The sequence below is a fragment of the Trichoderma gamsii genome (genome assembly GCF_001481775.2).
Source record: "Trichoderma gamsii strain T6085 chromosome Unknown Scaffold_14.2, whole genome shotgun sequence".
NCBI lineage: Eukaryota > Fungi > Ascomycota > Sordariomycetes > Hypocreales > Hypocreaceae > Trichoderma > Trichoderma gamsii.
Window position 1 is genome coordinate 583,421 of NW_020171351.1, and position 23,936 is coordinate 607,356.

Genomic DNA, 23,936 nt, shown 5'->3' on the forward strand with positions numbered 1-23,936 from the left:
AGATGAGATGAGACTCTGAGATGAGACTCAAGGGAAGAGTACAAAGAAGAAGAAAAGAAACGAAGACAGGACAACAGGCAGCGTCTGTGGAGAAAGAAGGGAAACACAGCACATGGGAAACAAGCAGAGTTGTCTGCATGGCAGATATCCAGAAGCCATGCGGCTGGAGCTGCCATCGGCTCCGGAAGCGCTTGCATCGATAGCTCGCGGCATCGAGCCGAGCAAGAGCGGCTTGACGATTTCCTGACGTACGAACAGAGTTGAGGAGCACCATCTGGGTAGGACTCGTGCTACGGAATCGAGCTCCAAGTGGCGATGGAGTATCTGACGGTACTGGCTCCTCGCAGCCTGTATGAGACAGTACTTGGGGGTTACATGGCGTCGGGGCCTGGGAGCCAACTCTCAACGGTCTTTTGCTTGCTCCTCTGGCAGACGGCAATTGGGGAAACGCCACAGAAAACCTTGGTGGTTGGCAGTAACATAGCATTGGTGGCATGGCTTCGGTGTGTCGAACTCTCTCAGGGCGAGTTTGGCTCTGGACCAGCGAGATGCGGCCTAGATGCCATTCTCAAGGTTAAATACGAGAGAAGAGCCGCAAGCAGCACTGATAGCACACCGGCCCCGCTGAGGCCCGGCAGTCTGTGCAAAACGGCGCACAATTCACCAGGCCAGCGCCGGCGAGAGGCTGCTGAGTTCGGGGGACAGGAGCCGCTTCGCTGTTCCGGTGGGAAGCCAGAAGAGGCGGCGATGGCCAGATGCGGAAACAGGCCGCAACGGGAGCATCGCAAGGGCCGCCGCGGCCAGGGGGCCTTTTTGGTGTTTTTGTTTACGCGGCACGGGCAATCAGGACAAGGTGCTGACCGTTTAATCCATCACAATTTTTGCCTTTGGATCTTCTCACTGAAATGCGCCGTGGCTGCTGTCTGCACGGTGGTTGGCCGTTGCGGTGCTTCAGCTGGCACATACACGCAAAACAGAAAGTAAGCTTGTGTTGGTGGAGATGGAATGGAGTCGGCTAGTCCAAGAGCCACCAAACCTTCGCGTGCACATGGATCTACAAGCTGAATGGGGGGAAACAAAAGGGCGGGGACTGGAGACAGCGGAGCAAGATGTTCAATAAGAGGGACGTCGCTTCGTGAACACAAGATGCTGTTTCTCAATCTCTTCTGGTCATGTTTGTAGCACGCTGCAGCAGCGGTGCTCGTCATACGGCGATCGCTTATCTGGTTCGGAAATGCATCTAACTTTGATAGGGCAGGACAACGTCATTCCATCTTTTAGCTCTCTGCGATCTGCAAGAATGCGTGTGAAATACATGATTGCTCGAGCAGGCCTCAAGGAGTCTGAAGAAAGATTGAAGAGTAATTGATCAAAGACGAGTTGATGTACGTTGTAGTTTGCTCTGGTTCGGTCCTGCTGAAGGGTGCATGAAGTGGCTGTGCTCTCTGTTGATTCAACGCCGACCGCTACAGTACGATCACCGTCGCAGACTTATCGCTCCAAGCGGCGAGAGCATCCGCTAGAAGTCGAGCCTAACGCCAGGCAGGATTACTAAGATGGCGCCTTGATAGAATACGCATACAGTACGCTGCGAGGCTTGCTGTGCCTGAAAAAGGTGGCGGCTTCGTAATCGTAATCAAGGTTTTGTACTCTGTACTTTTCGCTTTGTCGCGTCCTGCCAATGGCTGAGGTGATGCGCACGGATAGATGTTTGAACCCGGCGCCGCTCTTTCAGCCTTTGGAGTCCATAAAGCATAAAGATGCTTGCTGTGCTAGTACGGGGTCCTCTGTGCTTTTAATAGTAGATTTCAGGTACACAAACGCTTTGCGCCGACTAGCCGCCCGTCTCTTTGACCAGGAATGCGTCAAAAGTCGCAAGCGAGGCGCTTTCGTCTGCGATGAAACCAGCCTGCGACAGGAGAGTTTTGGTCAATTAGTTTTGGCCTTCTGCGTGACTGTGCGCACGTTTGAGGCCTCGGCTTGCAATCGACAAGTGCATGCAGGCCAGCGCTGGAGATGGCCACGCTGGGCAGCTGTGATTATTTTCCCCTGTAGAGACTCTGCATCCTGGCAATGACAGCATTATCGGTAGGTGAGATTCTCTTGGTACGAGGCAGTCCGCTTGGGAGGGGAAGCAGAATCACGTGTATCAGTTAGAAGAGCGCAGAGCCACACTTGGCAGAGGGGGACTGTGGCGGGGCAATGTAGCAGTACAAGCAGGACGTCTGGACTTGCGCCCGGAGCCTTGGGATGGTGACTCCGGCGCCTTCTCCGGGCAGTCCATATTGGCAGGTCAACCTTCACCTTTGAAAGAATGAAAACAGCGATGTCAATGAAGGCTTATAAATGTCCAAAATGACGCAGCCTCGTGATTAATCGAAGAACAAAAACCTGGCCGGCGCTGGGCGCTGCAAGAGTGGATTCGGAGTTGGCCGTACTCGGGCCATGTACTCGCTACCTGTGTCTGCGGTAACGTGAGGCTGGGGCGGTTCCGTAGTCTCCGCGCTGTCGTCAGCCTGGGGGGCAACGCCTCCAGCAGGTATGCTCCCTAGGCGAAGGGGCTGTTCGGCGGACAAAACGTAAACTTGTCTTCCTCAAAATCTCTGGCCGCCATTACGAACCATCCTCTCTCCATATCCACAACAACACCAAAACACCTCTACCGCTGTCGCTCGAGTACGCTCGACATTTCCGATCGCTCGCTTTCCTGCGTTTTACCTATCCGACTCTCTTGTATTGAATATCATACCCCGTCAAAATGTCCGAAGCTCCATATGATCCCTACGTTCCCAAGGGCGGCGCCGACCCGCAAGCTGGTGGCCAGTCGCGCACACAGGCGCTCCAAGGTGTAAGTTGGCTCTTGAAAATTGGACGAGATCAATCTTTGGCTTCAGGCGGAATCTTCTTTTGGCTGCGAGGTTCGATTTGCTGTAAAGCTCAGCGTGGGCGGGCAAACAGTGCGCTCATTAATGGGCTTTGTCGCTGAGCATCAAACGATTTCGGAACTGCGGCCCCAGTTCCATTGGATTTTTCTCGTCCAAAATGTCAAAAATACTCGACAGAAACGCTAATCTTTAATTTTGCACAGGAAATCGACGCCACCGTCCAGGTGATGCGAAAGAACATCGAGAACGTGGCTCAGCGAGGCGACCGCCTGGATGTTCTGCAAGATAAGACGGATAACCTGGCAGAATCTGCGCAGGGTTTCCGCCGCGGCGCCAACAGAGTCCGCAAGCAGATGTGGTGGAAGGACATGAAGATGCGAGTCTGTATCGTTGTTGGAATCGTTCTTCTCCTAGTTGTTATTATTGTTCCTTCTGGTATGTTGCCCCGTCAACTTTTGAGAGTTGTAGCGAAATACTGACAAGAGACTGCAGTTGTTGCGACACACCACTGATGCCCTACTTTCTTTTGTTGGAGTACCTTGTTTTGTAACGTCGATGATGAATACCAGACGTCGTTCTCTGAAGCTTTGAAAGACTGAGCTCGAGATCAAATGAAAGGATTACGAATTATTATTGGATGTTGGTTCTGTAAATGATGGAGTTCGTTGAAGACACGCCCCAGACTATTTTCAAAGGGAGAGGTTGTCCTGAGGACTCTCAGGCTGGATTATGTGTATGACTTTGCAGGCTAGGCGTTCATTCCGACCAATTGAGATAATGCGTGCTCTCTTTGGGTCTGAGGAATTATAATGGGCTGATGTCTGGCCATGTTTTTTATAATTTGTCCAATGGTATGACTGTTGCGATGGCCGCCAAAATGCGTCAAAATGTGATACAGTCTTCCCAAGGTCTTGAGTGCAGGATCGAGCATAACAAGCAAAGATCCGAGCCCTACTTTGTTTCTACCTTGTATTTGTGATGCAGCTAGTGTTTTGTTTCGATGGGAGCTCTGTAACATGCCTCGGCCTATTTTGTCCATCCAGGTAACTTACCAGCAGGACCTAGAAGAGCTTCTCTAATCCAATCAGATCACATCACTGGCTGCCTGTAAATGGACTCACGAGTTGGCGGTAGAGCTCGAACTTTCCTTACCAGCAACGCCGTCACAGATTAATGTGGCCAAAAAGTTGCTTCGCTAAAGACAGATGTCCATCCAGGTAGAGCTGGAAGCTGTATGGCTAGGCTACAGCATCTTTCACCGCTCTAGTGATGACTCTATCACATGTCCTACTCTGGCTGCTGTTTAATGGTTTTCCACCAGCACTCACAGCAAGATCCATGCAGCTCTTTTGCAGCCTGTTAGTATGGCAACTCTGACATCAAAACGAAAAGATCCGCCTGCCTTACTATGCACATCATTGTTACTTGCACCAGCAGCCGAGCATCCTTCAAGTCGGGCTGGGACGAGTTCACCGCCTGCCCGCAATTGAGAGCGGCTTCAGGGTTCTTTTTCTGCCCCTCCCCCCCACATACCGGGATTCTTATTATCTGATCTTATCCTTTCGATGCCCAGTGGCAGTTTGAGTATATCTCATTCAAGTTCCTAGCAGACTTAACGAAGGGTTTTTGGGGGCTTCTCAACTTGGATGACAGTCAATGGAGAATACACATCAACTGATAATGTTCAGCGCTTCATGGAAGATGAAACCTTAATGGAGCTTGTAAAAGGCCCTGAGATCTAAGCATCTTGTCAACTCCGTCGACGACATCGCCGAACAGTTTGTGGGGATACCAAACCTCTATACCCAAAACTTTTTGGAGAGCCATATGCTAAAGTAGGGACTAGCAGTCTACCTTATCCTAGAAATTCCACCTCATTGCGGAAGTACTCTGAATTTACAGTGACATACCTCCCAATGATACGCTAATTTGTATACCACCTAATTGCAGCTTTTTCGTGCCCGGAGGTGCAGGTTTCCTTCTTCTTTTGTGATAATTTCATGTTTATATAGAGTTCAACATCTAATTCGTGATTTAGACAGCGATCAACAGCTGTCGCCGAGCTGTTAACTGCAAACACTCAGTTTTTACCGGTTCATCACGTGACCACGCATTCAAGGTGCGCCAACGCTCCCAGAAACGGTGATGGAGCTCTAGTGGATTCGCTGAAAGCTCCCCAAGATATCTCCCTTTCAATCTTCTTCCCACCACCAAGCAAAAAAGCGCCGAGTCTTTTCATTCCCCAGCAATGGCGTCGCGCTCACCGTCTCGAGAATACCGCCGGTCGCTGTCACGCACTCCCCCGCGATCTAACGACTCGCGCTCGCCACCGCCTGCGCATCGCCGTCGACGCTACGATTCGCGATCCCCGTCGCGTTCGCCTCGATCCAGATCGCGATCGTTTACGCCGCCGCCTCGTCGCAATGGACGCCACGGGAGCGCGGGCAGAAACAGGAGTCGTGATCGCGTTAGGGGTTCTCGATCGCCTAGCGAGAGCCCTCTGGCTAAGAGCACAAAGGTGTGTTTTGTTTGAAGCTTGGTCGCATGATGGCTTCGTGGACTTAGTTTGAGATAGAGAGAAGCGCAGCTGCTAACTTGGCTATGAACTAGATTGTGGTAGAGAGGCTGTCGAAAAACATCAACGAAGAGCATCTTTATGAAATATTTGGTCAATTTGGACACATCAAGGATCTTGATCTGCCAATCAACCGAAGTTGTCAGTCACCCGCAAAGCCGCCCACGACCTTCAATTACCTCCCTTGATCTGTCTTCGTTACTAACATGCGCTTGGGCGAACTATAGTCGGTACAAACCGAGGCACCGCGTATATTCTGTACGATCACGAAGCCGACGCCGAAGCGGCCATTGCACACATGCATGAGGCGCAGGTCGACGGCGCCGTTATCAACGTCTCCATCGTCCTACAGCGCAGAAAGCTATCGCCCGCGCCCCCTACAGCTCGACGCGGCGCCAACATTGACCCTCGAGTCCCCTTTCAGAGCTCTCGCGGGGGAGGCCCACCTTCTGGCCCGATGGGTGGTGGTGGGGGAGGCGGAGGCGGTGGGCGCCGTCGTCTCTCACCAGCGAGCCGATACGGCCCTCGATCTGATGTCTACCGACCCAACTCGTTATCGCCGGCTCGATCACCTGGCGGAGCCCCTCCATCTCGTGGAGGCGGAGGTGGCAGTCGATTTCGCAGTCGGTCCAACGACTCGTACTCTTCTCGATCTCGGTCCAGATCACCGGGGCCTAGACGACGGGGCGGAGGAGGGGGCAATGGAGCAGGCCGACGTGATGATCATGATACCCGACGCCGCAGTCGCAGCCGCAGTTTTGACGACGACCGGGGCGCAGGTCGAAACTATAGGTAAAAACGGAAAGAGGAAAAGAGCCTCTATTAATATCGCACGCTGTTTAGGTTTGGGGAATAATCTTTGCTTCTTGTTTTAAAACCACTGGTGGCGTTGGGAGCTTAAGGCAAAGGGAAAGGCATATGGGAGGCCATTTCAAGGCAGATGAACAAACAAAACAACAATAGTGGAACCGTGCGGGTTTCACATAACTCATAGTGCTTGTATTAAGTTTACAGATATCATGATGGCCAGATGAGCCCGGTTAATTGGTTTGCGTATGTTAGGCGGTTGCCTTTAGATAGACGAGATATCACTGCAATGTCTTGTATGTATGTGCTTGTTCTTATTTCCTTGATTATTATCTACCCTGCATCTTTGCAAAACTTTTCAGCCGATAGGATACGGCCAATATTGAAGATAATCATGTATTGCCAGTTACTTGATTGTCCAAATATAAGTTTAAAGACTACTATTACCTCTATGTTGCCTGAAATACAACGAAATCAAGCAAATACGACATTCAATTAACGAACAGAATATTAGTCGGTTGATTTGTTTTGTTCTATATATTTTCGTGTTCTCTGAATAGAGTTCTACTCGTAGAGCATCCGCTGCATTCATCGAATATGAAGTAACTTTGTAGTTAGGACAGCCTCATTTGTGACATTGTTTCATCATGGTTACTACAATCAGGTTCCAGTTACGGATAATTATGCCCCTTTATATTAGGTACGACTCAATTAAAACAAAAAGTTACGAATGTCTAAACCGTTCCATTACTTCCATATACCAATGAAGGCCCACACATCTGCTTTTTTCCAAAAAAGAACATGTCTCATTTTCAAATCCAAACAGAAAAAGAGGATATACACATCTCTATACAAAAGGAAAACAAAAAACACAACTCTCAATTCTAAAACAGCAGTCCTGCACCAAGCAAACCCAGCGCCACTCCAGCAGCATGTATATCCGCCGTGGCAAGAGCCCCAGCAGCGCCTTTGCTTTTCGTCGTAAAGACGCTTGTGCTCGTAGTCGTCGCATCCACAGTGCTGCTCGTCGACGTCGTTGTGACGGGGCAGCTCACGGTGCACGGCAGCGCCGACGTAAAGGGGTTTTTGGCCGAGCTCACGGGGAAAACGGGCGCTTGGGAAAGGGCCGTGGGGTTGGGCACGGCGGCGTCGGCGTCTGGGTTAAGCACGCCGGAGATGAGGTGCATGATGCCGTTTGCGAGGAGGATGTCGGGCTGCACGATTTGCGCCGAGTTGACGAATTTGTTGTTGCCGGCTTGGCGGACGACGAGCGATTCGGGGGCGTTGCCGGCGGCGTTGTTGGCGAGGGTTTGGAGGCGGGTGCCGTTTGTGAGGGCGGAGGAGACGAGGACTTGGTTAGGGATGATGTGGTAGCCCATGATTCGGGCAATGGCCTTGGCATCCATGTGCTTGAGAGAACCACCGATTGTGGCAAAGGCGCTGTCGATGGGGGCAAAGACGGTGATGTTCTCCTCGTAGGAGACCTTTGGCATGAGCTTGCCGGCATAGAGAGCGCCTAGGAAGTTGGGTACGCTGAATGCTTCGGAGGTGTTTTGCAAACGCGCGGGAGGCACGAGCAGGTTGTCAACCACTTGAATCAGACCGCCCTGGAAGGTGATGTCGCCCTCGGTGAGAGTGCAGCGAGTGCCCATGCTGGTGGTGAAGACGACGTCGTCGCCGGGTTGTTTGGCGATGAGGACGTTTTGCCCAGACGTCACGTTGGTGTAGTGACTGCTGGTCAGGAGGGTTGGTCGGACGTAGGTAGGACCTGTTAGGAGGGCATTTGTGGCGACGGTTCCTTGGAGGATGTGATATTGCAGGAGAGGCACAGTGGTGTCTTTATCAGTTGCATTCCACACGCCGTTGAGGGCAGTGTAGGGGATGTTTTTGAAGGCGTCATTGGAGGGTGCAATGATCTATCAGGAAGTCGGAAGTTAGTAAGAGAGCTGACACAGAGCTGAGATGATGAGAGAAAAGAAAAGGACAACGCACTGTTATGCCTGCGTAATTGGGAAGCTGGAGGAGAATATCAGGATATTTCTATAGAGGCTTATTAGCACCAACTGTGACGATGATTTGGTCTCATATTACATGCCTGTATGAGTTCGTAGTATGTGGATAGATCTTTGTTGTTGGCTAGCACGGTGCCTAGATCTTGTTCCATGTCTTTTGATGCCACTTTTGCTGCAGACGAGATAGATGCCAACAGGGTGGCCACGGCCGCAAACTTTTTTGATAGCATTGTTGTGAGATGATGTCGTAAAATAAAGATGAATAGAGAGTATAGTCAGGTCGACTTAGGAAAGCGTCTGATTAAGACGAGGAAGAAATGAAAAGAAGGTGTTCGTAAGTCAGAATGCAGTAGCAGCAGCTGTTGAACTTAACAGATTTACGGAAAGACACAACTAGAGGTATCAAAGTGTGTGATCGCTGTGAAGTTGTATACTGTAGTCGTCTCCCACAGATCTGGATGCCGGGTACCGAGTAAAAAGATTTAAGATTGCCTTGAAAAGCAGCCTAATCATAGCGTGTAAGTTAAGGCTGAGCTGAAGCAGGTTGTTCTGGATGACTCTTACAACTAGGTAAGCGCAGTATAAAATACCAACAACTGAGAATCAATTGGGCGAATATGTTGAGGAGGCTGGACTTTGCTAACGGCGTATAGATAAAATAGATATACCTCTTGGGTTTAGCAAAATATTAGGTCGTAATCACACGGACAACAAACAGATGGTATGATACTCGGACACCCGTGAGCTGGCAGCATGCAAGGACGGGAGAGAGAAAGAGAGAAAATATAGAGACATTGGCTGAGCTGGACTACTGACCGCCTACGAAAAAGAGAATGTATCCATGTTCCTACCGTAGCACTGAGTATATCGCCAAACGGGCGTGTTCTATGGATTGGCCACAAAGCTTACGAGGTACCTGGATGATCGGCATTGCGGCCTCTTTTCTCGGCCTCTGTGTTGGACAACGGCCGGACGCAAAAGCTAGCCTGCCGCTAGGATCCAGCGGCTGGGATGAGGCATGATTGGTTTGGGTTTCCTTTTTGTCTCCCTTGGGTGTTGCTGCATGTGTGTACTGCAAGTCTGCTATCGTATCTATGGATGACATGGATGGAGTTGCTGATGCTACCTTGCCAGCTGAACGTGGCTGGGCCTGGGTGTGTCATGATTGGTACAGCAAGCTCCTGCAAGGGAACGGATAAAGAGAAATTTTTTTGCAAATAGAGAGCAAGTCCTGGATAGGCAAGCGGTGCCAAAAAGGAACGCAATTGCATCAATGACGCAGTAGTTTGTGTATGTGTGTGTTGGCATGGAGCCCCTTGCAACCGAGGATACGAGGATGAAGAAGAAGAAGAAGAAGCAAATAGGCTGCAAAGCCAAGAGGCGACTTGGATGCATTGTCCTGCTGTGTTAATGCAACGCTGGCACGAAATATGCATCTCGACAGTGCGGTCCTGTCCAATCGCTGCGCTGTTCTACGATATACCGACCCCTGGCATTTTGCGGTCCTGCATCCATACGAGCCCTGATGCATCACAAGCGCGACCGCAAAAGCGGAACGCTTTACGCCGCGAGATAGCGCTGCGCTACTGGAGTAAAGACGGCACAGCAGCCTGATAGCAGAGAAGAAGAGAGAAAGAGGGGAAAAAGAGAGGATGAATACAATGCCCACATAATAAGACATGACCCCTGTATTGCCTCATCGGGAACTACCCGATCTCGTCCGAGTCAGGCTCCATCACGCCGTAATATTATGGGGGCATCGGGTTGTGGGAACGGAAACGATGGCTATGGAACCACCCGATGAGCCGTGCTGATACGCCGCAGGCCTGTGGCGGCGGTGGATCAGCACGAGTATGAGCTTCAGCTAGAGCTCTGGCCACGGACAAGCAGTTGAGGAGGCTGGATAGCGGATTGTGAGAGAAGTGGAGGCCGTTCAGCTCTTCCAAGGAAGTCAACCAAGGAAGTCAACTGTTAGAGTTCACTCCAGCCATCAGCGCTATATACATGAAACATCTGAAACCGTAACAAGATTGCTCTTGTGAGTGCTGTCTGTTGTTATGATTGTGTGTTCACGACTGCCAAGATTGAGTGGATTAGAAGGAGATAACCCGGTCATACAAAGAAGCGGAAATTGAGCTGTAGACATTAGGGATGGTGACAATTGATAATCTGAATGTTATAGGTGACGCTGGGTAATTAGCTGGTGACGCAAGGACTTGAGGCAGCATGTTGGAATCAGCGCTGGTTGCACAATTGATGCAATCTGTGTTGCGCCACCGATAGGCGGGATCCCTTTTCGAGGAGATCCTTCGACAATCCTCGAGGCTGAAGTGCCGTTGGCGCCCAACTGTATAGCGTATCGCCACGAGTCGTGTCTTTCGGTTAGCCTTCCGAATGAAAGGGGGAAAAGTGCATTGTCTCTTTGAGTAGAACTTGTAGAAGCATGCCACGACGCACCCTCTCTCTGCTTGGATACGAGAAACGCATGCGCCAGCGGAATAGTTGTTTTGTTGTTGCGACCGAAACATGCAGCCAAGAGGAAGTCCGAGTCGCTAGCCGTACTGATAAAAATAGAGCGAGCCTCATCGATTGGCTGTCGACGGCTGCAGCTTGTTGCTGGGCCGGATGGACCATGGCCATCTGTGTCGCCAATCCCAGTACCCATTGTCTTTTTTCCTGTTCTTGGCAGTGGATGTATGATACGACAGCCCCTGGTATATCGTGCATCGAATCGATTTTCCTGCGGCCGCAATACTGATGTTGATCATTGGGAGGAAAGGAAATGGTGCAATGTTGGAGAAAGAGTAAGCAAGCATTTGGGGGATTTGTCGAAAGCAAGCCACTCTCCACAAAGCGGAGTCCAGCCTCAGCTCCAGATGCATGTTTCAGCGCAAGGCTATCTTCAGACAGCAACAGACCTGTAGAAAATGTTAGCATAGAAGACAAAATTGCAGCAGCTTGCAGCATCCAGCAAAAGTCAAAGCTCCAATGGTCACCTCGCCAAGCCCGGGCTTGGCCGCAGGATATTCACCGAATTATTGCGTGTTCCTCAACAGTAATGACGATCAACAAGCAAGATTAGGGCTTGGTGAGTGGTGTGTAAGACATATTCCTTGTCGTGCAGCGCGTGCTAGATCGAGAGGCCTTGAGAAGGCCGCCCGCTGCATTCTCTCGGCGAAGGCTATCCGAGCTGTACTTTTGTTGAGCTCAAGTTGTGATTTTCGTGCCGTTTCCCGATCAATGCGTTTCCCCATGGGAAGCAGTATTCGTAATCACCGTATCGCATCTGCCGCAGAACGTGAGATAAGAATGCCAAGTCGTTGAGTTGATCCGGCCGAGTGGAGAGACTAATCGCCGTTTCTCTTCATTTTCCTACCGTTGATATCAACAGCTCATATTCTATCAGGTGAGAGTTTGAAGAAGCCCCAGTTGTAGGGATGTATGAATATAGAATATGGAGAATCTGGGCGTCTTATTTGTTTCATCTTGCTGCTCCAAGAAAGTTTAAACCTGACATATGTAGGAGAGACGTGATATCTATAATATTTTTGTGGCTCCTCTCATGGCACCTTCCTGTCAGGTGGACGCCATTAGCACGTCGCAATGACACGAGTAATCGAATGCAAGATTTGGTTTTCATCTTTGTAGCCGTGAAATGTGATGATAGATTGACAAGGTGGTTAATTTGACTTTCGTGCCTGAGTCTCGAATCTGACATTTCCAGGTACAAAAAGTCAAACGATGGTAAACAATACCGTAGCTCAGAGTCAATTGGCTGGACTAGGCGATTTGCGGAGGGCCTTATGCTACGTTGATATCGCAAGTGCGCGTATTAGCACTCTTGCATTACTGGAATCAGTCATGCGTGCGAGTAGCCGGAACTTTGTCATGGTCGCTTTATGCTAGAACCTGTTTGTCCATTTACCCGAAAGTTTGTCGTTGACGTCTTTTGCGCAGGCTGGTAAGTGTTGAGTGGGAACATACACACAAAAAATAAGACCGAGAGAATTAGTATCAATCAGTGAACTTTTTTTTTTCTTTGCCCTGGACTGGCCTCTTGGCAGCATTAACGCGGCACCGGTGGATGAGTTGTGCGGCAAACTCTGGCCGTTTACGAGGTCTCCAGCGTCTTAGCGACGCTCTGATCTGTAGCTACCAGATAGCGCCGTTCAGCGCATCCTGGCTAGTGCAAAAGCGGGAGGAGTGTTCCGCAAATGCACCTACACTTTTGGGAGGATCGAGCAGAAGAAGAAAACGCAAGAAAAACAGAGGGCGTGGGCTTATCCAAAGGCGGTGAGCGAGAGCGGTGGCCAGGGGATCTTCAGGCACGGCACGTTGAGAGGCAAAGTGGCGCAAGTCGCGCCTGAGCTGGTTCGCCAGCCACAGCGGCATCTAATCGCGAGCACAGACAGCGACGCTGCTTTTGCGCGCCTTTCTGGCACTCAAGCCCACTTTCCGGCTTGTGCCGCTGGGGCCAGTCCGTGTCAAAAGTGCGCCAGGCCCACCGGGCTGCTTAGCGCTTTGGGGGAATAAAACAGGCAGCGTTCTAGCGCTTCTGGTGCTTGTAAGAGAGACACAGCGACTAGCACTCATACAAAGGCTCATCTTCATTCGATTGCTTGCAAAAAGCCGAGCCGGCTCTGCGGCAAGGATGGGCTCTTTTTTACTTGGGATCTGGTCTCGGCAGACGTAGTGCTACGTATCATCACAGCACTCGACAATCTGGTTGGATACAGCAGATGCAACTGGATGTGGCTGATCAATAGTTGCAAGCAATATATGGCGGACGCTGCAAGTAAGGCGGACACGGCTCGAGCCGGGGCTGTGGCAGGATGCAACGTGCAATAGCCATGGCAAAGGCTTTGTGGAACAGCTTTGTCGAGGCTATGGAAGATGGTGCTCCTCCAGCAGGTAGCAATTGGCATATCATAGAGATAGGCCTTGTGTGGCCGCAAGAAGCTGAGTTGAGGCTTTGTCCGTTCTATCATCTGCCTACTCGCGGCCGTTTCGCCTTCGGATTAGTATTTCTGCGGCCGCGGAGATAAAGCCTGCACCGACCAAAAAAAAAAAAGCAAGGTAAGATCTAAGCATACCGGACAGTGTTAGCCCTGTGTCTAATTCTTTGCATCGATTCTTTCTTCCTACCGGCTGCCGCGCTGACGGGCACCATGTTCATCCTCGCGGCGACTTGATAGGATGCAGCTGAGCTGGCATGGCACTGCAAGGGTGCTGAGATGGCGCCAGCAAAGTGGTGGCCAGCGCCTGCATGGCCTCCACTCTCAAATCCCGGCTTTGCAAGGGACGGCGTTAGACACACGCCCTGCGATGCTTTGGAGTTGCGGCATGGTTGGCTGGCGAGACTCCGCTGGAGAGGCCGGCCAGTGCCACTTGATGCCAGCACTAATGGATGCAATAAGAAAGAAAGTCAAAAGTTTGTGCTGCGACTGGGTTGCACCAGCTTAGAGGAAAGCTTCGAGTCCATCGTACATGCGCTGTACGTACCCGTTCAGCAGCGGCTGAGAGGCTCGAGTCCAGTCTATTATTGCGGCCTGCCCGCGAGGTCTTCTTCATTCGTCTGGGCATCTGCAGTCTCTCTTTCTCGTGTCTCGTCCACGGAGCACCAATCCTTTGTTTCTGGTTTGCGTTCCAACTGAGCATATTCTGACAGCTCGGGCGTCTCTATTCCGGCATATCAAGACCCCACCACGCCGCAGGCCTCTTGGTCACTCTTCGTGTCTCTTAAGACGCTGGACTACATCTTGGCTCGGGCTTCCATATCTCCCAGTTCCATACACACAAGGCTTCTCAATTCAACTGGTCGCCATTAGTCCTGCTTCACTCGCTGCAACAGACCATAGTTCCAATGGAGCAAAACTTGTACGGGCGACCTCCCGTCCCCTCGGCTGCCACTTCCAGTGCGCCAACGCCTCTTCGCCCGGGAACTCCCAATACAGAAGATGGCAACCGCAACATGTTTGATAGCACCGATTCTGCTTCCAACGCTCCCGGAGCAGGCACAAATCCTTTCGTTAGCCCTGACGGCTCAAGACCGGCCTCAAGTTTCAATTCCTCTAATGAAGGTCCGTTCGAGGGAACTGGCCAGCGATACTTTCATTCAAGACTGGTCAAGAAAGGCGAGATTGAGAAACCTTGGCTGGAAAAGCATGATCCTAAGGAGAAATGGGTCACAATCCTGCCTCTCCTTGGTATCCTCCTTGGTCTCTGTATCTCAGGTATCTTGATCTGGGACGGCATGCGCAGTGTTGTTCACCACAAATACTGTCCCGTCCTGGATGACGACTTTAGCAACGGGCTTGACCCTAGCATTTGGACAAAAGAGGTGCAGGTTGGCGGCTTTGGGTAAGCATACTCTCTGGTATCGACCTGGTTCTCATGATGATTTACTAATACACGTTGGTTAGCAATGGCGAGTTTGAACAGACCACTGGTGGCGATAGCAACGTTTTCATCCAAGATGGCAACCTCATGATCCAGGCAACCCTCCAAAGCGCTGATCTCGTTGAGAAGAACAACGTCATCGATCTCCTTAAGGATGGCACTTGTACCTCCAAGGACTACTACAGCTGTGTCGCGGCCACCAACACCACCAACGGCAACTCCAGCATTGTCCCGCCTACCCTCTCTGGCCGCATCAACACATTCAAGGGAGCAAAGATCAAGTATGGTCGTATTGAAGTCACTGCCAAGATGCCTGTAGGCGACTGGCTATGGCCTGCCATCTGGATGCTGCCCGTCAATGACACATATGGTCCCTGGCCCGCCTCTGGAGAGATTGATATCGTGGAGTCGCGTGGTAACAACCACACCTATTCCCAAGGCGGTAACAACATTGCCTCGTCTGCTCTTCACTGGGGTCCCGACCCAGCTAATGACGCTTGGTGGAAAACCAACAACAAGCGCCAGGCACTGCACACTACTTACAGCAGTGGGTTCAACACTTTCGGCCTTGAGTGGTCCGACAAGTATCTCTTCACCTACATCAACAGCCGACTTTTGCAAGTCACTTACACCAACTTCAATAAGCCCATGTGGAGTCGAGGTGGATTCCCTGACTCTACCTCCAACGGCACTAGGCTCGTCGACATCTGGAGTAAAACCGGCCTTGACAACACGCCCTTTGACCAAGAGTTCTATCTCATCATGAATCTGGCTGTCGGCGGCACCAATGGCTGGTTCGAAGATGGCCAGTCTGGCAAGCCTTGGCTGGATCAGTCTCCCAATGCCAAAAAGGACTTTTGGAATGCGCGCGACTCTTGGTACCCTACATGGACGCAGCCTCAGCTTGAGGTCAGTCGCGTTGTCATTATGCAGCAGTGTGACGGCAACGAAGATTTGTGAGCTACACTTTTTACATCTTTAACACAGTAGTCATGAGCTCGGCGGCGAAGGGATTTTGTAATCGGTTAAAAATTGGGTACACGTGGTTACGACTGGCAGTTATAATGGTTCACTGAGTAGGTAGGAAGGATTGGAAGGTATATTCTGTTGATAATATTTAGATAAGGTGCGCGAGATTATAGCGGGCAATAGGCGTTTTGAGATCAATATCTACTAGTTTTTTTCTGATAATGTACACACAATATTCATAATTTCTTTGGGCCAAATATGACTGTATCTACTAGTATATTGAGAAACTCGTGGTCTGTTCTTCCTAGGCCTTTGATGGATACCATACTGCCACTGTAAAATGAGCCGCTTCTACATGTGGTACCTAGCTACACGTACCTACGAGAGCCCGTGTAAGTCAGGGTAAGTCAATGCGGTGAAGTATTCAGCTGTAGACCGGGGGTGCGGAGAATGCAACTCGCTTAAGGAAAGGCATCTCTTTGCTGGCAGATGGCGTGCGAAAGGTTTATTATTCAGTACTATTTTTGATCTTGGTCTATTAGATGAGCTAGCATGTATATATTAGCAAGGCTGCATTATACCAAGAGACGGGTTTCTGCGAGGGAGAGTATAGAACAACACCATGGAGGCCAGGGTTTTGCTCTATCCATGCGGCAAACTACTAGATGGGCATAGTACATGTAGATGCACTTTTTCTGGTTGGCTTTGCATCCCGATATTGCATGTACATGCACGTACGGTGGTAGTGGACGAAGCTGAAAACAGGGATGTAGATAAGGCTGAAATGCAAGCCGTCAGCACGTTGGGCTTTTGTTTGGCTACGAAGTCATGATAGCTGTGGTGCCTGAAAGAAAGAAGAAGAAAAAATCAATATTTTCCTGGCTCCATTTTTTTTTTCGGTGAGTGTTATCTATCTTTGCGGGTGTAACCGTCCATTCAGCTTCCATTGACGCCATTCTCTATCTACATCGCTATGCTTCCGACACGGCAGCCAACCAGAAGATTGGATTACTATTGATAGCTACATGTACCGAAGCGATCTCCTAATCTTTCTCTTAGCGGCGGACACTAGTAGGAATAAGAAGGAATGGGCGTGTGGTTAAGGGATATATTCCGAATAGCCACATTGGTAGCCTCTTTCTCCTGGCTCCCCCCTTTATTGAACTGCTCTTCTCTTTAACAGCAACTTCAATATTTCTCTAGTACTATTGAATTTAAATCCCTTGGCATCTTACAGCGGTATTAGATCTTTCTCACTGGTCCGGAAAGGACGAGTGCTGCAGTCGTACATTAGATCTAATGTGCCGCAATGCATGAACACGTTTCAATGCGTATAGGATCTGATTAGGTTATCTTTTACTGAAGTAGGATTCTAATGCAGCATGTATGTAGAACCACGTATGCAATATGCTAATACAAAATGGAATTAAGCTGAGCTTCTGTAGATACGGTGAGTCGAGGGATTGATATGATTTGGTTCTAGCGGATTCAATAAAAGCAGCCACAGCGGAAACGGGGTTGCCATGGCTGAGCTGAATGTGCGCATTTGTCGAGTTGCATGAAGTCTAATTACCAATCTGCTTTGTTTTCTCTTGGGTAGCCATACCGGTCTAGAATATGTTGGTTGAGTAAGGCATTAGTGAATGCAAAAGTGGCCGTGTTGACGTGGTTATCCGTTGATGGCCGCGCCCCTATCTCTGGATTGCCATGGCGGGTGGCACAAACTACGTGGGAGGCGGGTAAATGCCTGAATGCATGTACAAATGGTCAGATAGGATCAGAAATGCGAAATTGAGCTGCAAGATTGACGCCCTATCTTGGCATGCCTTGACCGAAGTTTGTGTAAGTGGTCCAGTTTGGGGCTTTGTCAAATAAGGGGGGGCGGCTGACTGATTCAGTTCAGGTCAGTCTTTCGTAACAATGTGGCTTGTCTTAGCTAATGAAAGGGAGATTGTCGTGGCTTTTACACGGCACATGGCAGGTGCATGGACAAAGGCGGGAATCCAATGAGTGGATGGATGGCCCGTGGAGGCGCGAAGCTCGGCGGCAGCCACAAGACCCTTGATGCAGGAGAGGCAAAGTGTATTGACACTCTGAGATAGTAGGGTAGGTAGGCGGTGATGGATGCAAAGTTGTGTGTCAAAATTACGGCCTTGGTGTTACAATAAGCATGAGACTACTATCAGGTGAGTGAACTGGCATAGACGTAGCATCCATATGGGTCAAGTTTCGGATAGACCGACAACGCTGGTTGCTCTTACAGCAACTTTCAGCTCAGCCTCCCTGCATCTAGACTAAACACGTGCATAATAATGTGAAGAGTGATTTGCAGACTTTTACCAAATCCTACAAGCAGGCTGCAGGCAAAAAAAGCAAATGCTCCCACCGTCGTTCCAAGCTGATGATGCTGAACCCACGGCTTTGGTAGAGACACAAAGTGCGTTAGTTGGATCAAAGTCGATGCGAACAAAAACGGAGAGTTCACCCACACAACAGTGGAAAACACGATGCCACCAAAGGGAAACATGCCAAAAATAGCTGCGTGCATGTAAGTGATTCGCACCAGGCACCATTTCCGTGCCATTCTGCGCAGCTACAGAGACGCTCAGGCCCGTTGGCGGCACCTGATTTGCAGACAGCCCGTCCACGCTAAAAGACGATAGATATTCGTGCTGTGACGTTCACGATAGGGCTTCTTTTAAGTGAACACACGGGATACAAGCTAATGGACTTGAAAAGCCGAGTCAAAGCAGCCCCCGTTTCTCCCGACTGCTCCTCCTGCAGGGCGGCTTCTCCTACCTTGCCTAGGAAGCGTTTGCAAAGCTTCATAAGCAAACCGCGAGTAGCGCTGTGAGGGAGGACGTTCTCGGCCACGGACAAGGGGTACGGAGGTTGGGGAAAGCTGGAGTCTCTGATTATCTCTTTTTTTTTTGCTTTTTCCTGATGCGCTGTTGCGGTGGCGCTTCCCGTGCGTGGTGCGGTTGTCCTGAATCTGGCGTGCCATGCCAAGGATCCAATCGGCCGTCAGGAACTTGCTTTTTGGGTGACTGTTCAAGCATTGAATGCCGTTATCTCTGTGCAATCTGCTGCCTGGCTGACGGGACCCATTGCGTGGTTTATCATGCATAGGTCGGTAGGCAGGTAGAGTTCGAGTAATCTCGCTGGTGTCGCACAGCTTGTTAGCCTGCTTTTGCGATACGCTGTACATGTATCTCGCGCGATCTGCCCTGGCGAGGCCGATAAGACGGAAGTACGACTGCCGGGAGACATTGTTGCCCTAAAGCTAATGCTCCGATCCGGGACCGCGGGTTGTGTCAGCCGCTGCTGGCTTCTAGCTCTTGTTCTTGTCTTGGAGGCATCGTATAATGGCATGGCATGGGTGCGTGGTGGTGAGTGCAGAGTCCAGTTGGCGCTAAGCACCGCCAGATACCGCTTCAGTCGCCGCTTTAACAGGCCGCGTGACCCACTATTTGTTCGCTGGTGTTCCGCCAAACGCCTCTTTACTTATTCTGCCGGTTTTTTCTGCCAGCTAAGGCCACGCCCTCTCCTCGCTGGCCCACCGCCTTGCATGCGTGGGAGTTGCACCCAGGCAGGCCAAGTTGGCGGGCGATTCGCCCAGAACACCGGACAAAAGCCAAAAGCGAGGACAAGAGGATACCGAGAAAGCTACGACAATGCCTGGCCGGGGGGTCACCCTGTCTCAGAGCTGCGTGTAATCGCCATCGCCACTGATATCGAGGCAGCCGTCGAGTGTCTGGCGCCTCAACCGCCCGCTGGAGGCGCTGTAAGCCCGCTTCAGACTCCAGCTAGCCAAGGTCCCGGTAGCGCTGGGCGGGGGGAGAAAAGGTCCGGATTACTGGTACAAACTGGCTTTACGATTTTGACTACATGTGCGAATCCACCGCGGTTGTCACCATGGCGGCGGCTGTTTGGGGGTGGGCCAGGCCGTGGGCGGACGCCTTCCGCAGAGGCAAACACGAAAAGAGAGATAGAGAGAAAGCCTATTCGCAGGTTGTCAGCGTCGGTTTCTGCCCCCGAACGGGCGTTGGCATTGTGCTATTTTCAGGCACACAAAGCATAAACGAGCTGCCACTACTTGGACTGGAGCTAAGCTTTACGACGAGCCCAGGGAGAAAGCTGCGTTACTCGATGTCAGTCATTACGGATATCGTCCACATTGCTGAACAGGGGTCTAAATGTGTGTGTTACGGAGTGGTGCTTTGATCCGAGAAGAACGTGGGCAGTGGTCCGGGGGTCCGCTCATGAAGCAATTGTCTCTCAGAACAAGGCCATTTCGTCCTGAAGGAGCGTCTCATCTAGTTGTCCTCCGCTACGTTGTCACCTACAAGGGGGTTGTGGCCTGGCTTCATCCAGAACCCGCTATCTCTCGAGTGAGAGCTCTATCTAGACGTCTATCTGATCTGATTCGTGGCTGGAGGTTGGGCACGAACTCGAGCCAGATCTTCTCCTGGCTCGCCGCTTTGCCGAGAGGATGGCCCGTCCTCTTTACCTTCGTATCCTTCTGACCACTTGAAAGTCTTGATCCTTGGCGTGGCGTTCAAGCGGAGGCCATTGACCACCAGCTCGCTCTTGTTCCTCGACATATCCCCTCCCACAGTAGCAATATATGCATCTTGGCGCATAAGAGCTGCAGCTGGTTGCGCCCACAACCTTGCATCGCAAGCTACACCCCCCTCCCCTGGCTACGCTTTGATCAAACTCTGTTGTCTCTCCATTTCTGCTCTCAGCTCCAGCCCGAAATGGTGCTGCCTTTGCCCACAATGTCCCAAAGTACCTACATACGATACTTCACACCAGACCGAGAGATCGAGCGGTAACCAACGATCGGGATGCTTTGAGAATCTAGTCCACCAGCCTTCTTGGGCTGCCACACAGGCCCTGGCCTGATCTCGTCCCTGGTCCATCATCCGTAAGTACATCCTCAACAACAGCCCTGCTTCACCCCCAACCCTCCCTGCTCTCTCTCTCTCTCTCTGTAACCGTTCTTCTTTTATACATCGTTGCATCTCTTTATCTTCTGCCTCCTTCCCCTCGCTCAGCAGACTTGCAGGCTTTGCATTCTCGGCCAATATTGCATAGCTGGACAAGGTGTTCGGGCATCTCTTTCGTTTTCGTCCACACCACATTCACTTACAACCTCTCTTTTCAGCACCACTCGTTTCTTCAAGTGCCTGGCCTTGTTGCCTGGGATTGTGCTCCCCACTTTACAATAGCACATCTTGTTTCTTTATATCACCAAAGGCCGTGCTGCTGCCCTGTTTAGCGGAGTACAGTCACTTACATAGGGCATATCTCACTGCATAAGATATTCTTGTTCCTGCTGCCAACACTCACCATACATTACACATTTGGTCGGGCACATATTCACAATCGAACTAGAGATAGTTCTGAAAGAATACTCATCGCTGTCCCTCAAACTCTTGGAGAAGGCTTGGGACTTATATAGGCCCATCGCCTAGGGAAGGCAAACTCGGACAACACTTGTTTACAGTATTTTCAGATCATATCAATCAAGATGGGTCTCGCAAGCTACTTCAAAGCGAGTACCAAAAAGGCCGAGCAGGAAACTCCTGCACCGCCGCCACCAACCCAACTGGTTCCTCCTCCTCGGTTACAACAAGAAGGTCGGCAGTCAGTGCTATCGGAAAAAACTCCATCATCCGCGTCCGTCAATGATATGGACCTCCAAGCACCTACTCCTAGGTTTCATTCTCGTCGTCAGTCCAGCTCTGGCGCATCTACTCCAGCGTCAGTTCAGAGCTCTCTGTTTCTTGACGATATCAAACATGAAGTCATGGTCAACTACCTGTACCAGCAGCAGTGTTCTCAGCTCTGGGTCAGTGATGGATCGGGAGAGATTGAGGGAGTTTTGCTTCGCAAGGCTCGAGGCCACTACATGGCTTGTCCTGCGGCGCTTGCCAATTCTCCTTTTGCTTTAGCATGCGCCGCTCTCAATGTCCAGTGTGCCATGACTGTCAATTCTCGTGTCATCAAGACGTTCCTGCAGTGGTCTCCGGATGCTGTTGATGTGCCACTCATGAACGGCCTGCGAGTGCAGATCCTGCCAACGATTGACGACCTGCCGCGTGCTCGCAAGTATCAATTTGCCGCCTTTGTCGCTTCTGAAGGCCTCTTGGTTGTTTGGGATGATGACGCTCTCCATTTGGTTGCCCGTGCCAAGGCAATTGAATCCGAACTCATGGAACTGGTCTGGAAGAGGGGCAACCTGGATGAGGAAGATAACGAAGAGAAGCGAGGCCCGCCCGTTGCTGAAGTTGAAATTGACGAAGAGAGCGGCGAGATCATTCCTGAAAAGCGACCTATCCATCTTCAGAACACGGTTCTCGTGTCTCTCACCCTGGCTCTAGTCACCGTCTCTCTTGGTGCCGCCTGGAGGCAGTTGGCCATTGAGGTCTCCGTCGACAGTACATACATACGCCTGGCACTCGTTGTGCTGGCCCCTGTTCAAGTGTTTTTCACTCTGTTTTTTGGCCAAGTTATCATTGGTTGCCTGGCTCAAATCTTCGGTCCCATTCGCCAGCTTACCATCAATTCCAAATTCTATTCTGCTCGTCCTCCGCCGCGCTTGCAGAGTGCCATTTTACCTCACGTCACCATCCAGTGCCCCGTCTACAAGGAAGGTCTGCAAGGTGTCATTATGCCAACTGTCAAATCTATCAAACAGGCCATGTCTACATATGAACTTCAAGGTGGCTCTGCAAACATGTTCATCAACGACGACGGTCTGCAGCTGATTTCTGAAGAAGATCGCTTGGCTCGCATTGAGTTCTACGCTGACAACAGCATTGGCTGGGTGGCTCGTCCAAAGCACGGAGAAAACGGCTTTACGCGTAAGGGCAAGTTCAAGAAGGCTTCCAACATGAACTTTGCTCTCATGATCTCCTGCAAGGTCGAAGAGAAACTTCAGGCAATTGAGCGCCCTCCCGAATGGTCCCAGAATGACGAGGCCATGGCGTATGAGGAAGCTCTCAAGGAAGTTCTAGAGGCTGATGGACGCGCTTGGGCAGATGGCAACATCCGTATGGGAGACTACATCTTGCTTATCGACTCTGATACCCGTGTTCCTGCCGACTGCTTGCTCGATGCTGTTTCTGAGATGGAGCAGTCTCCCGATGTCGGTATCATGCAGTTTTCTTCCGGTGTCATGCAAGTTGTCCATACCTACTTTGAGAACGGCATTACCTTTTTCACCAACCTTATTTACTCTGCCATCCGATACACAGTATCAAATGGTGATGTTGCGCCATTCGTCGGCCACAATGCTATTCTTCGTTGGACTGCCATTCAGCAAGTTGCCTACCAGGATGAAGATGGATATGACAAGTTCTGGTCTGAAAGCCACGTTTCGGAAGATTTCGATATGTCACTACGTCTGCAAGTCAATGGATACATCATTCGTCTGGCTGCTTGGGCTGGTGAAGGCTTCAAGGAGGGTGTGTCTTTGACTGTCTACGATGAGCTTGCTCGATGGGAAAAGTACGCCTACGGCTGCAACGAGCTTCTGTTCCACCCCATCCGAACCTGGCTTTGGCGCGGTCCCTTTACTCCTTTGTTCCGCCGCTTCCTGTTTTCCAACATCCGATTCACGTCCAAAGTCACTGTCATTTCCTACATTGGTACCTACTATGCTATTGGAGCCGCTTGGATCCTGACTGCAGTCAACTACTTTGTCATGGGCTGGTTCAACGGCTACTTGGATAAGTACTATGTCGACTCATGGCAGGTCTGGTTTTCCATCATTATCGTATTCAACGGTCTCGGTAATGTTGCTTTGGCTGTCATGCGCTACCGTGTTGGTGAGCGCAGCTTGCTTTACGCTCTGTTTGAGAACTTTATGTGGACTCTCATGTTGGCTATTTTCCTTGGTGGTTTGTCACTGCATGTCAGCCAAGCCCTGCTGGCTCACATGTTTGAGATTAACATGACCTGGGGTGCCACCAGCAAAGAGGCTGAGTTTTCCAACTTTTTCATTGAAGTCCCCAAGGTTTTGAAGAAGGTTAGTTTTCCTTGTCAATTTTACGTCTTTGACGCGACCCTTTAACTAACGTTGTTATTTAGTTCAAATTCTCCATGCTCTTCTCACTGATATTCATCGTCGGCATGATTATTCTTGCCCAGGCGCCGTTTGTCCCCTATGACTGGCGGATCAAGGATTTCGTCGCCATTCTGCCCATGGCTACTGTTGCGGCTTCTCACTTCTTGTTGCCTCTGGCCTTGAACCCTGCCCTCATGACCTTTTCGTGGTAA

The 23,936-nt window shown here is 50.7% G+C and overlaps 6 protein-coding genes across 6 annotated transcripts; 5 read left to right on the forward strand and 1 right to left on the reverse strand.

The window, feature by feature from the left end:
• Positions 1-2,758: 2,758 nt before the first annotated feature.
• TGAM01_v204863 (synaptobrevin) lies at positions 2,759-3,397 on the forward strand (the record flags this gene model as incomplete). Its single annotated transcript, XM_018801440.1, has 3 exons — positions 2,759-2,848; positions 3,089-3,320; positions 3,378-3,397. 3 exons carry the CDS (start codon positions 2,759-2,761, stop codon positions 3,395-3,397), a joined length of 342 nt encoding a protein of 113 aa, XP_018665233.1.
• A 1,134-nt stretch (positions 3,398-4,531) lies between these two features.
• TGAM01_v204864 (hypothetical protein) lies at positions 4,532-4,627 on the forward strand (the record flags this gene model as incomplete). Its single annotated transcript, XM_024549527.1, has 1 exon — positions 4,532-4,627. The coding sequence occupies one exon, from the start codon at positions 4,532-4,534 to the stop codon at positions 4,625-4,627; it is 96 nt and encodes a 31-aa protein (XP_024405757.1).
• A 506-nt stretch (positions 4,628-5,133) lies between these two features.
• Positions 5,134-6,256, forward strand: TGAM01_v204865 (hypothetical protein; the record flags this gene model as incomplete). The annotated part of the gene is made up of 3 exons (XM_018801439.1): positions 5,134-5,403; positions 5,496-5,601; positions 5,688-6,256. The coding sequence occupies 3 exons, from the start codon at positions 5,134-5,136 to the stop codon at positions 6,254-6,256; spliced, it is 945 nt and encodes a 314-aa protein (XP_018665232.1).
• Positions 6,257-7,151: 895 nt separating this feature from the next.
• On the reverse strand, positions 7,152-8,509 carry TGAM01_v204866 (fasciclin domain-containing protein; the record flags this gene model as incomplete). The annotated part of the gene is made up of 3 exons (XM_018801438.1): positions 7,152-8,183; positions 8,260-8,267; positions 8,359-8,509. The coding sequence occupies 3 exons, from the start codon at positions 8,507-8,509 to the stop codon at positions 7,152-7,154; spliced, it is 1,191 nt and encodes a 396-aa protein (XP_018665231.1).
• Positions 8,510-14,142: 5,633 nt separating this feature from the next.
• TGAM01_v204867 (beta-1,3-glucan-binding protein) lies at positions 14,143-15,638 on the forward strand (the record flags this gene model as incomplete). Its single annotated transcript, XM_018801437.1, has 2 exons — positions 14,143-14,639; positions 14,702-15,638. 2 exons carry the CDS (start codon positions 14,143-14,145, stop codon positions 15,636-15,638), a joined length of 1,434 nt encoding a protein of 477 aa, XP_018665230.1.
• A 5,545-nt stretch (positions 15,639-21,183) lies between these two features.
• TGAM01_v204868 (hypothetical protein) lies at positions 21,184-23,936 on the forward strand (the record flags this gene model as incomplete). The annotated part of the gene is made up of 2 exons (XM_018801436.1): positions 21,184-23,685; positions 23,748-23,936. 2 exons carry the CDS (start codon positions 21,184-21,186, stop codon positions 23,934-23,936), a joined length of 2,691 nt encoding a protein of 896 aa, XP_018665229.1.